This window comes from Fragaria vesca, linkage group LG2 (genome assembly GCF_000184155.1).
Source record: "Fragaria vesca subsp. vesca linkage group LG2, FraVesHawaii_1.0, whole genome shotgun sequence".
Classification (NCBI taxonomy): domain Eukaryota; kingdom Viridiplantae; phylum Streptophyta; class Magnoliopsida; order Rosales; family Rosaceae; genus Fragaria; species Fragaria vesca.
This window is the reverse complement of record NC_020492.1, coordinates 12,269,825-12,283,299: the sequence shown is the minus strand read 5'-3', so window position 1 is coordinate 12,283,299 and position 13,475 is coordinate 12,269,825. Positions and strand designations below refer to the sequence as shown.

General features: G+C 36.5%; 1 protein-coding gene across 1 annotated transcript; it reads right to left on the bottom strand.

The window, feature by feature from the left end:
• On the bottom strand, positions 1 to 12,924 carry LOC101305026 (methylmalonate-semialdehyde dehydrogenase [acylating], mitochondrial-like). Its single transcript, XM_004290350.1, has 20 exons — positions 12,643 to 12,924; positions 11,070 to 11,643; positions 9,890 to 9,984; positions 9,649 to 9,720; positions 9,404 to 9,565; positions 9,232 to 9,310; positions 8,993 to 9,147; positions 8,622 to 8,685; positions 4,964 to 5,043; positions 4,352 to 4,417; positions 3,205 to 3,255; positions 2,947 to 3,098; positions 2,727 to 2,817; positions 2,008 to 2,088; positions 1,142 to 1,219; positions 970 to 1,005; positions 833 to 876; positions 672 to 750; positions 457 to 544; positions 1 to 319 (listed from the first exon to the last, which is right to left on the bottom strand). The coding sequence occupies exons 2-20, from the start codon at positions 11,617 to 11,619 to the stop codon at positions 249 to 251; spliced, it is 2,094 nt and encodes a 697-aa protein (XP_004290398.1). The 5' UTR covers positions 11,620 to 11,643; positions 12,643 to 12,924; the 3' UTR covers positions 1 to 248.
• Positions 12,925 to 13,475: the final 551 nt, after the last annotated feature.

Below are 13,475 nucleotides of genomic sequence, written 5' to 3'. Positions count from 1 at the left end.
TAACATGGACTACTGGGAGCTTTAACATTGTAATACGACTGTACTACAATATAAATATAATATGAGCTTGTTATCTTTAAGAAAAAAAAAAACTATCATCAGCTCATATGGACGGTCATGAGTTTAAACCCCAAACATGTATTTTATAAAAAGTTTTGTAAAAAATCAAAAATTCATATGGACAAGCAAAAGAGACGTAACTAGCGTATTTGTTTGCATATCAAGTTGACGTTGGCAGAGCTTGTCCATCACTGTGGTAAATCCTTCCATTGTTGTTTCACAGTCTTCATCTGTGTGTAAAACTGAATCCCTGCTTTGCCTGCAGTTCAAAGATCTCCAGCTTTAACTTCAGACTGACTAAAAGGGAACATCAGAAAAATTGCCCATCTAACCCACTCCAAATAATTGTCTCCATTAACTTGAGAAATTTGGCCATTATCATGGTTTTTGATTTACCATCAAAACTAAGATCAGCCGCAAACGATGGCCGCGAGCTCGTAAACAAGGAATAGGATGAAACTGAGATAGGAACATTTATGCCGACCTGAACCAAACCCATTCATATCAAATTAGACAAGGTAAACTCAAAACTTTAACAATTTAGACATCTATTTTTTCTTCTACCGTCAAGGCTAGCTCAATGACATGATGAATACAGTTTGACAACTTACCTGGGCCACTTCAATCTCGGTCTGGAATTTTCTTGCAGCCACGCCAGACGTCGTAAAGATAGAAGCTCCATTACAATATCTACAACAGAACAACTAGATATAAGATTTACAAGGCCCTTGTCATACGAGGAAATCAAGATAGGAGCTCTGTTTGAAAATACCTATTTTTGTTGATGATGTTTACAGCATCTTCAATGTTTTCGGCCTAGGCGATAACAAACTTCAATCTTTTAATACATTCAAAAGTGGCTAAACAAGAAATTTGCAATTATCAAACAGGAGGTAAGCGATTAGCAACCTCCATACAGAGAAGAACTGGGCCAAAAACTTCCTCCTGCACAACATGAGATGGAGGAGTAATTGTAAATTAATAATTTAACATTGGACTAGGAGAATTTCAGTTAGAGTTCAAGGCTTTCACATGATATTGTCTTCCTTCCATTTTTTAAAAAGACAAGACTGACAAATACCTTATAACACTCCATGTCAGCTGTGACATGGGATAAGATGGTGGGACCAATGAAGTTTCCATGCTCAAATCCTGGAACCTGTTTCAATATTTCAAAAACTCGAACAGATTAGATCAATGTACTACAAACGAACAAATTCTTACAAATGACAGATAATCAGCAAACGAATGTCTCACAGAATATAAATGCATTTCCCACATAAAATGATGAGATAGTTGTGTAACAATTGACAGCACACAGAACTCACAAAATAGATAAAGAGTTGGAGCATGTCTCAGAAGTCTAGCAAGTCTACTTTTTAGACTAGACTTTATTCACCTAAGTGGCAAGTTGGAGAGTGATTTACAACTGAAAAATTGTGTTTTACAACCCTTCTTTACTTTCATTAATGTGTCATGTTCCCCCATTTCTTCAAATAATCCAAATTCACAATTTATTTCCTTCCCAACTCCAGCAGATCTATTCGATAGCATCAAAATCGAGATCATTTCTTTAACCATCAAAGATTAGACTATTTCATTTGTCCCACAAGACATGGTCAGACACTAAACCATATTTCCAAGTATAATTCCAAAAGCATCAAGAAGCTATCAATTTCTACAACCTGAACCTGAGTCTGAGTCCAGCCTAGCATCGGTGGCAGACTGGCAGCTCAGAGTTACGCTTGAATACAGAGAGTGATCTTTAGAAGTCTTTTTATTCTGCTTGTCTGTTTTTAAATATATACCCTCAGTCTCCAGCAGGCTCTTTCCTAGTCTCACAGACAATATTTTGGCTGATGTTGTGATTCCACAATTGGAAACATTCAACACAGTAAGATTCCATCAATTGACATGGTGGGATATAAGATGGACTTGAGAAATTACCACAATATTTCTACCGTCAAGCACCAGTTTTGCACCACTTTGAACACCTATTTGAATCAATCTGCATATCTGTTCCTTCACCTGCAAGTAACAAGGAAAACAGTATAGTTAAGAACTGAAAATTTAGCAAGATGCAAACACAGGCATCTGAATTCTCAGGAAGCTTTGAATCATGCTCCAAACTGATGACTTTAAATTCACTTCACTTGTATAACACTATAACTGTAACATTTTTTCTTTGAGACTAACAAATACAACTGGTGTAGAACGAAAAATATAAAATGTAGACAGGAGAAACTACCAACTTCACAACCAGTAGGATTTCAAGGAATTTCTCCTAGATAAAATAAAATAAAATAAAAAAACCCACTTCACACCAGCCTTTGGCATCACGCCAGAGGTGTCTTAGAATCTCTCTAATTAAACCCATGCTTCACACACAAGCAAAGCAGCTCACTAGCTTTTCACAATAAGCTTGTCTTTCATACTTCAGATGAATCATTTGAGAGCCACTTATCGATGAATCATTCAAAACGAAGCACAGAAAATCATGCATGTGTGAACTCCAATTACTACATACTAAAGAATATACTCTTGAATTGCATGGTGCTTATTAGCTAACACTCGTTCAATATAATCTGACTTGTCATGCCAATAAGCTCTTCTTTTTACAAGTTTAATGCTAAGAGATCTGTGAAAGGAATGAATCATGTATCAACCTGCTTGCTAATCACTGGACCAATGTCTACATTTTCTTGTGATCCAGCATCAACCTTGAGCAATTTGGCATGCTCCACAAGTTTGTCTTCCCTGGCAAAAGGGCATAACGGAAAAAAAAAAATCCCTACTACACCAAGCTATTTGATATTGATGTAATTTAGTTCTGACATGCGGTACATATACAAATATTGAATAAGCAAATGGGAAAAAATGTGATACCATAGATGTATGCATCCAACAAAAACAACTGTTGTAAGTGCCATGCATTTCTGTCCTGCAGCACCAAAGCCAGCAGACACTAGAGCATTCAGCGTAGTGTCCATGCTTGCATCAGGCATGACAACTGCAATATTTTTCGCTCCAACATTGGACTGAGACAATAGAAAACCAGCCAATTTATATTGACTTTAACTGGTACAAAATGCAACTGGATTGCTAATAGTATGAAGTATGAACTGCATAGATGCTTGCAATTACCTGAATACGTTTCCCTTTAGCCGATGCTCGAGAATAAATGTAAGCACCTGCCTTTACACAATTTCAAAAAGGAATATTACGTTACATGAAAAAGTAAACCCAAATCAAATGCAAGTAGCGAATTCCAGGAAATTCAAAGCATAGGACCCCTAATGAAATAAGAACGTAAATTTTGAACTACAATGCAATGCATATAGCATATCAGAAGTATATTGAATAGGAGACAAAGTAAGAAAGAGAAAGAAATTAAGAGTAATTATACAAAGATAACTACTCTATCATGTCAAAATCAAATCTTCCTATAGGGCAAGGTGGTAGATATCTAATAAAGGAACGTAAGGCCAAGGAGAATATATTCTGCAAAAAGAGTCCCGATAAGGATATTTAGGACCAGTAGTTTTCTGATCACAATGCAAAGATAGTATTGACACGAAAAATGCTAGAGATAGAGATAGGATTAACACTACAAATGCTATGTTCCTGATGATTTTTCACAGTTATGATTAAAATATTATTAGAATATCGAGATGAGTGTAATTACTGTATTTTTGAATCTTAATGGACTTCTAAAGGAGTATAAACCAAGAGAAGAAAAACCACAATGTATTTGATATCCTCTAAATTTGTCTCCAGCAAGACAGGCAAGTGTAATTTCAAAAATAAGAGACAAGTTCTGCTAACCATGCTGAGGTAGTTATCTGCTTGTTCAAGAAATATTTCATATAATCCCTCATTCTACAAATCATCATCACTTTGAAGATTATAATCATAGAATCATTATAAAATCTGCATCCAACTAATGGTTCTCATCCTCATTAAATTTTCCGACAACCCGAGCAATTTAAAAGTTTAAATTAAAAAATAAATAAAAGCAATATATTAGTCACAGAGAACTTGTTAACTATGTGCTTTATAAATTATTGGTCTTGACCTCTCCACCATGTTTAGCCACAACTACAATTGAGCATACTTTCATCTAGCTATAAAGTTAGCCCACCATATATAGCCACATGCGTACCAGTACTATTTGACCAATCCAGATAAAAAAACAAAAACAAAAATTAGAAACCTATCCATAAACCTTAAATTATCTCACATAGATGTAAATCTGTAACCTGTGTGTTAGTTTAATTGAGGAAAAACTTACTGCTTTTGGTCCAACAAATGAGATAGCTTTGATGTCATCATTGTCACAAATGGCATCACAAGTTTCCTGCTCGAAAGTTTAGATTATGTCAAATTTCCACAGAGATTAACCATAAATCAATTGCAGTACAATACCAAAACAATAAAGCAGAAAAGTTTACTTTTGAACTCCAGTTAAAGCTACTGGAAAGACAAGGACAGTGAACAACACAAGTGGCATACACAAAACAGAAGTGGATTTGTTTGCCAACAATCAGTTGAAAATTTTACATAGCTTATCAAAAAGTTTAAGCCATGTCTTGATCGATAACCCTAAATCTATCAAATGTAACATCAAATAAGGGATTAAACTCCAAGAAACTGGTAGTCAGTAACATGACATTACTAGGACTAGAGCCGAGATAACACAAGTAGTAACCCTAATTTATTTCAAACCCTAGGACCACCATAAACATAGTGGGCATCCCGAGAAACCTATAGACCTAATGGCCTGATATAAAGCAGAAAAAGAACAGGTCTCAATCAATATATCACATCAATCATTTGGTAAATTTCATATTGTTTGATGGGCTGAACAAAACGTTGACAACTGATAGTTAAAGGAAAACCTTACATTAGTTCCATGAACGATATTTAACACGCCACATGGCAAACCAGCCTCCATTGCCAACTCTGCAAGCATCACAGATGCACCTGAAAAGCAGGAAACAAATATATCACATCTTTCTGAAGCATATGCATATACATGTTAATGGGAAAGGAAAAAATAAAAGAAAATAGAAAGGTTGTTGGTAACAAACACACAAGTATATACATCTACAAAGACGCAAACAGATTATGGGCAGGGGAAGAATGTCCATACATGCCTCACACAAACCTGCAATCATCACCTTAATGCAATAACCAAGGTATAAATGAAAGGAAAAGCGGTATTGGAAGAATACCTAACAACTTTAGCCAACTAGGTGATAGAAAGAAGCCAACCAAAATTTCCTCCACGGTAATTAATACCAGACCAGAATGGTCAATCCAACTAACTGATCAGATATAAGCCAGTCGCTTCTCTATATTGATTGGAGAAAGATGGGCCATAAGCAATGAAAGAGTAGGTTCAAACAGTGTGTGGCCTATTTAAATAAACTCTAAATATCCTTGTGAGTTCATTTACAATAAACTAAGTGATAAGTGGTTAAGTTACGATATTTGTAGATATGAGAATTTATGTAAATGATAAGTCGACCAAAATGAAGCACTAGGCCTTAGCTCTCACCCTCGGTTTCACTTCGATTACCAGACTTTGGGTTTCAAAATATTTTGTTTTTTTCTAAATCACCTTGGACTGTTCAGTTAATGCCAACTGCTTTTGTTATTCACTAGAAAATCCCTGACACACATAGCAATATATATATATATATATATATATATACACACGTTCCGTTTACGTATACTGTTACGTACGTANAGTTCCCGCCGACCCGACCCGTACCGTACGGTCGGAGGTTCCCTTCCCGTTCCCGTCCGACCCGACCGTACCGACCGGCCGGACGGAGGACGCGACCCACCCCACCCCCCACCCGACCGGGACGTACCCGTTACCGACCGACGACCGTTCCCCCGTTAACCCCCCCGGTACCCCCGTTTTCCCCGTTTTTCCCCCCCCGGGTTACCCCCCGGGTACCCGGGTACCCCGGGTACCCCCGGAACCGTTACCCGTACCGTTTTACCCGGGTTACCCGGTACCGAACGTACTAACCCCAAAAACCCTTAAACCCTAAAAACCTAAAAACGTAAACGTAAACTAACTTCGGTCCGGGAAACCGGTAAACGGGAAACGTTAACGGTTCCGACGAACGTACCGCCCGGGTCGGCCGGTACCGGTCGGGTCGGAACGGAAAGGGAACGGGTACCGGTCCGACCTTTAACGTTAAGGACCGGTCCGGCGGGACCGGGTACCCGGTCCCGACCCTAACTAACGTAATACGTATATATATATATATATACATAAATATATGTATATATATATACATAAATATATATATATTTATTATATATATACATAAATATATATATATATATATATATACAGTTCCTATCCAGAGGGGGACACCACTTTGAAATTAAAGTGTTGGACTCCTTATTTGGCTCACTTTTAAGTCACATCTCCACCGTTTAGTGTCTAGAACATAGTGTGTAAATCATTCCTGCAAACAAAATGTGTCAAAAAGGAACCGTTATGTAAATCACAATTACGGAAGCTCGATCTCTAAATTGGATGAAACTTTGCAGGAATGATCTACACACTATGTTCTAGGCACTGAGCGGTGGAGATGTGAAAATGTGACCTAAAAGTGAACGAAATGAGGAGCACTACACTTTAATTTCAAAGTGGTGTCCCGCTCAGGAAGGGAACTGTATGTGTGTGTGTGTGTCTATATATACATATAGCTGGTTCCCCTCCCCGTGTTATCATTATTCATAAACAAATAGTACTTCAATTGGGACATAGAGCCTGTACCTCAAGATAAACTAGAGCCATCCTCTATAAGAAATTAATAATATTTTGAGTAATATAAGGTGTATCTTCCACCAAAAGCTCATCCAACATGGATGTACCAGCAAGATGCCAAGCCTATGAGCAACACCATTTGCTTCGCAGATGACATGTCTAAGAATAAAAAAAAATTGAAACCTTGATATTGTTATATATTTTATTTGGTGTAAAGTGGCGTCCGCCCAATTGGACGCAAGTTAGATTGGAAAAACCATATTTCATCTGAAATTGTAATTTCCAAAGATCCTTGAATCAAATCCAAAGTTTAAAATGCTGAATCTGAGAATTCTGAGAAAGAACAAAAAATTAACGGCAGGAATTGAATGCATCTGTAAATTCTGATCCAAGTCCAAAAATTTGCTGAATGGAATTCCAATCAATAATTCCAAAGTACTTGAATGTATAGAGACGTTACATATCTTTAAAATATATGGGATACATATGCATGCATCTCTCTTTCCTTGGTGTACTTGTTTCATTCATAATTGGTTGTTTATTTGGTTTCATTAAGATTTCGACAGTTCTTGTTCAAAAAATAGAATATCAACATTGAAAATGTCAAAATCTAAGACCTTCGCTACTATTCTTGTCAGTTTAGTAGATCAATCATTTTTTAAAAGAAAATCTGGAAATTTTCCCACTAAAACGGTTCCAGATTATGATAATTTGAAACTCCATAAAATCTGACCATTCAAAATAGTACTAAAAAATCCGAAAAGTATGGTGACATTAAAAAATTATGGAGTCTGAATTGAAATGGAAATCATCTTCGAATACTTTTGCATTGGAATTAATATACTTTGTTTCCAGTTAGACATGTCCAAAACATATCCCCAGCATAGTCACACCAATCAAGGAATTGGGCCTAACCTAATGTGAATGAGCTATATAGCAGTTAGAAGACATGATGCTTAAAACCAAGTAGAGTCCTTTCCTTTAGCATACCCTGTTTAATCCAAAGGTTCCACGCAGAAAACATATAAAAGAAATTAACACACACAGGAGAGAGAGAGAGAGAGAGCCATGGCTGGATAACGGCATGTGGTGCTCTTATAGTAAAAATTGGTTACCATGACATTGGCAGAGTACTAAATGAGGTGGGCATTCACTTTTCAAAATTAGCTATTTTGTTTGCTTACCCTCACGAGCTTTTAATATGATCACTCGGTTCGGGTAAATATCCATATCCTTATGATCTTTACTAAAAGAAACAGAAACAGCAATATGCTTTAGAGCAATAGGATAACTGAATAACCAGCCCAAAGACAAAATCTGAAACATCTCAACCGAAAAAGGAGTCAAGTGTATGAGAAATATACACATAAGGTACCTGAACTCATCACTATTCATAATATTTGAAACTGCACATATCTATCTTTTGGTGAGACCATGAACATGCCAATTGAAAAATATAAGTAGCAGAAGCTCCAAGACAAGGAACTTAAGCAAAGTACATGCTGTACGTAGAGGTACACTAAGATTTCTATTTTTCCTCAATTGAGAGGTTTTACGGGTTCTAGATTATGTAGCATATAAAAATATGAGATGGAATCACAAATATTTTTGGTACCAGTTCTGGTGGAAAGTGAGCTCATGTTCCAAACTCTCATAATTTTTCCATGTGTTCAGAAAAAGTTCTGTGATAATTTTTTCAAATTTAATGCATTATACTATAAAGAGTAAAAGATCTATTTAAGGGGAGGAAGGATTTAGCAATCACCTGGATTCATTTCTGATGGCTTTAGAATAAATGAATTGCCACATATGACAGCAGTAGTGAACATCTGCGTATAAAAAGGTACATAGACATAAATAAAACAACTTTTTCAACTAAGTGGATATACATCATTGGAAACTTTGCAATGAAAATCCTATCAACCACAACACGTTAGGTTTTCAGGGATGTAACTGAAATGGATAAGTTTATAATATGAAGAAGGTTTTTTTGGCAGGTTGACAACTAACAGTTTTAAAGCATGACTTGTTATACTATTCTAATCACCTCATAAAGCAAGTACTCACTCAAAATATAGCCCAGATCCAAACAGTGAAGAAACAGGAAACTTAAACATTGAAGAATGGCGAGCTTACCCATAGGGGAACCATTGCTGGAAAGTCAAAAGGGCAAATCCCAGCACAAACACCGAGTGGCTCTCTTATGCTGTAGCTATCAATTCCATTTGATATATTGGAAAAAAAATCTCCTATCTGCATTGTTGCAAGTCCACAAGCCTGTTCCACCAACTCTTTGGAAGGAAATCAAAGAATTATTGGGAGAAGCCATAGCCAAAAGAGCTTGGAAAGCTAAAAAAATGAATCTAAACTCCAACCTAACCCACGTAACACATCATCATATGCATCCATCAATCCTTTGCCATGTTCGCTTGAAATGGTCACAGCAATCTTATCCTAGGAATTGTAATAGTTTCCATTAGTAAAAATTAAGAACATTAGAACTGTAATTCATAAGCTTGCTATGTGAGTAATAACTAAAAAATTTACAATGTCTCTGCGTATAAGCTCTTGGAACTTGAACATAATACGCTGACGAGTAGTAATAGGTGTACATCGCCACAGTGGAAAGGCACGTTTTGCTGAAAAAACTGCAGCTTTGAACTCCTCATTTGTTGTTAAAGGTACTTGAGAAGAAATTTGCTGTGTTGCCTAGCAAACCACAGAAACGTTTACCACAAAATAAAATTTAACCAGACAAAATGAATAGAAAATGTTATTCTTTCGGAACTTACAGGGTTTAGAACATCGATGGAGGCAAACGACTGTGAATCAACAAATCTACCTCCAATGAGATTGGGAACTCTCTGTCATACATTACAGAATTGCAGTGTAAAATCAGATAACACACAATGAAGGGAGACATAAAGCTGATAAACTAATTTACTTATGTGCATGATTCACCAAGTATTTGCAACATTGTAATCAAAAGAAAACTATGCTGAGTTGCATTGCATTTATTAACATTTAGCTGACCGGAGGGTTGCGCTGCCTCCAAGATGGCCCGATGACCACAGGGTAATTGTTTCTTGCTAATGATTGCTGTGGATTCAAAGACTTGAAGTGTCTAACTGCAGCACAACATGTCATCATCAACTGTAAGGAACCTGATAAAAAATTTAAAAAAAATTCTTTTTTGTATAATTCCTATTCAACTGTAAGGTCATGGTAAAATGAGCTGAGGAAATCCACAATTCCTTGTAAGGTACCAACCTGAATATATACATGAAAATTATAGACTTGAAAATGATTTCTGCATTTTTATAGTAAGGTACTTGAAAATAATAGATTAACAAGCCGAGGAGATCCATAATTTTAAAAAAATATTAGTAATTGACCCGACGGCCTCATAAAATATACATAGCAGTCATGGTAAAACTCATCCTGAGAGGGACAATGATTGGGCAGGCTGCCTGGAGCATCGTAGTCAGTTCACAGTTGAAACTGATCTTAAATGAAACAAGATTCTACTAAACCTGACAAGCCATGCACACAACATATCCAATGAATACCTAAGCTACAACTACCGATAAGTAATAAGATAAAGCTCCCCTTCACTAGACCTGACAAGCCATGCACACAACATGTCCAATGAATACCTAAGCTACAACTACTGATAAGTAATAAGATAAATCTCCCCCTTCACTAGAACAGTGCAATCTGAAGACATAGCCAAACGCAAAACGAAAAGGAAATCCTTGAATTCTGAAGAAAAAGAATTACCAGAATCTGATTTGTCAGTTATCACTGCTCTGTAGACAGAGAAATATGATTACAAAATAGCTTTGTACCTTCCGTAATAACACTGTGCCCGACCCTATCTCCATACATAATAAAATAAAATAAAAACAATGCAACAGCATGAAACTAACTTAACCAGATTGTTTTTTTTTTGGTTACAAACGGAGCTCAAATGAGCTCAAACAAAAAGCCAACAACTAAATATTAAAGCAGGAAGCAGATCTCCTAGCTCTAACAGTAGAACTCAAGTCATCAAGAAAGGCTTGTGCAACTTAACCAGATTGTTTACCTTGAAGGACCTTCTAATCTATATAGTACACCTAATTGTTTACCATGAATGACCTTCTGCCAACTGGTTTAGTAATTACTAAAGGGTTTTATGATAGCCAATGAAACCCAGTTTAATGTCACCTACCTCCCATGTTTCCTTGGCGAAGCTTTGCTTTAACATTATAAATATGCTTTGGAGTCGATAAAAGATCTGGATTGCTTTGTCTTAATCTCTTTAAAATTTGACGAGGTTTTAGACCAGATTCTGTCATCTCTTTAATCATCAAAACTTCTCTCTCAGAGAAACGACGAGCTGAGGGATGTTCTGAAATGTCCTTCAAGGGCTCATGGTTGTGGGTTCCATTTTTTATAGTAAGTACCCACAAGCCATCACCCTTTTTCCCTACTGCTTCAAAAGGACAATTTGTCAGCCGGGATCCTGCTTTTCTCCTTTTTTTCTGTTCGCTAGAGGACTCATCAACATGTTTCAGCCTATTACGGTAAACACCTCCTCTGTCACAACCAAGGATAACTACTCTATCCCTCTTGGACTGCTTGATAGTTACAACATATCCCTGTGACACAGCAAAGTCCCCAACATGTTGAATGAGTTCCTCACGATCCACAAAAGATCCAGGTGGAGGTGGAAGCATCTGCCCTGGGTCATTTGACCCCAAGAAACTGTCAAGGTCCATCCTCCTATAACTGGAAGACAAAACCTGCAGTAACATGTTCCAAAATATCATGTTGCCATAGGATATCTAACAATTATAAGGTAAACGAAACCCACAACATATATCCATGAATGTTCTCAAATATTTCATGTCTTGTCGAGAGAAAAGGAAAAACACATTATCAACTTACTCTGTTTCTACTTTTCAGTCTACCAAAAAGAAACCATCAACTCATGTTATGCTTCATTAACATAAAAGCAAGTGCAATTCGTAAATTAGAGTTGGTTGATGTGATGTGTTAACCAAATGATCATAATGATAGCTTTCGTATTTCAATCACAAAATTTAGCGATTATATAATAGAACAGATTCGACTTCAACTAAAATCTTTATAGTGACACTAGAGATCTGGAACACTCAAAACTATGCAATGTACCCAGTACTCGGGCATTCATCATCATACTTTCATGATGTTTATTAGAGCTCCCTTCTAAAATTAGTTCAGAAATTATAGCCACAACGGATCGTAAACAAAGTTTCGCTTCCCCTTGCATTAAAAATACCCATTCAAACTATCTATGTTATCCAAACTAAAATAATGTTACCCAATCTACTCAGGCATTCATCATTACATCTTTCATAAAACCTCATTTGAACAATCTTGCATTCCTCTATCACACTACTTGACATCATAAGAGATCGATACTAAACAAAATTTCGCTTCATGTTGCTGCTACATATAGTCTAATCACATTATCCATGACTCTCCCAAAGAGATGAAAATGAAGAGGTGAGCAGTGCATCAGAGAAAAAATTTAGTTACGACCCAAAAAAATAAAATCAAAAAGCTCAAATTCCAAACTAATCAAGCTGTCAATTATTAAGTAATTCAATTCAATGTGAGCGTTTCATTCTTCCCCAATTCAGAGAGAAGCGCGACAAGCACACGATTCTCCAATGAGTTCCGTAACTCACCCCTCTTCTGATGAGTTTGTCTGCAATCAAAGAGAAAGATAGAACTGCATGAAAAGAAAATAGGCTCACCGGAGAATAGAAGATGACGGAAGTCCGGCGAAGTCCGAGGTTTATGGGTTCTTCGGCAAATGGCAATCACTGTGTCGCTGTGAAACTTGTTTGCAGAAATTGTTGGACCTTCTTGTTCTGGTGTTTTCAGGGTGAAAAGAGATTCGCAGTTTAAGTGTTTAACCAGCCAAACTGAAAATGTTATATGTGAAACGTCAACTGTTTTGACATCAGAGCACCTATAAGAGCTTCTCCATATTCTTGGTTTTCTTAATTTGGGAAAAATTTTAGGTGTTTTTCTGTAACAAATTTCTTAAAACTTTCTCTAAAATAAAGAATATGAAGAGAGAGAAACTTAGATTTCCCAAATTTGCAGCAAACTATAATTTTATAAGAGAATTTAAGGAATAATAATAAATTCTTTAAAATAGGGAAGCGGTTAGAGTTGGGAAATAAAATTAGCTCAAAGATTTGACTTTTGTTGCCCTATTATAGAGAAATTATAGATAAGTTGTTAGAGATGCTCGACCAAAGTTTGAAATGCAAACCACCACAGGTAGTCGAGTTGGTAGGAGCATACGTGTGGACCCCCATAACCAGGTTCAAATCCCGTTTAAACTAATTAGAGTTAAATCTCAATTTATTCTTGGTGGCCATGAGAAAAAAATAAAAGTGTGTTTCTAGCCGCTACCTGATTACATTTCATAAGGACATGTGGAAATGACGATTCTATCCTCACTTACGTCATAATTATAGTCCTGTTATCATCCTCTAAATTACAGTTTTGCCTCCCGTTTTTTTGTTGATTTACACTACTATATCCAGTCTGAGTGACTTTGTAATTACCATTTTGT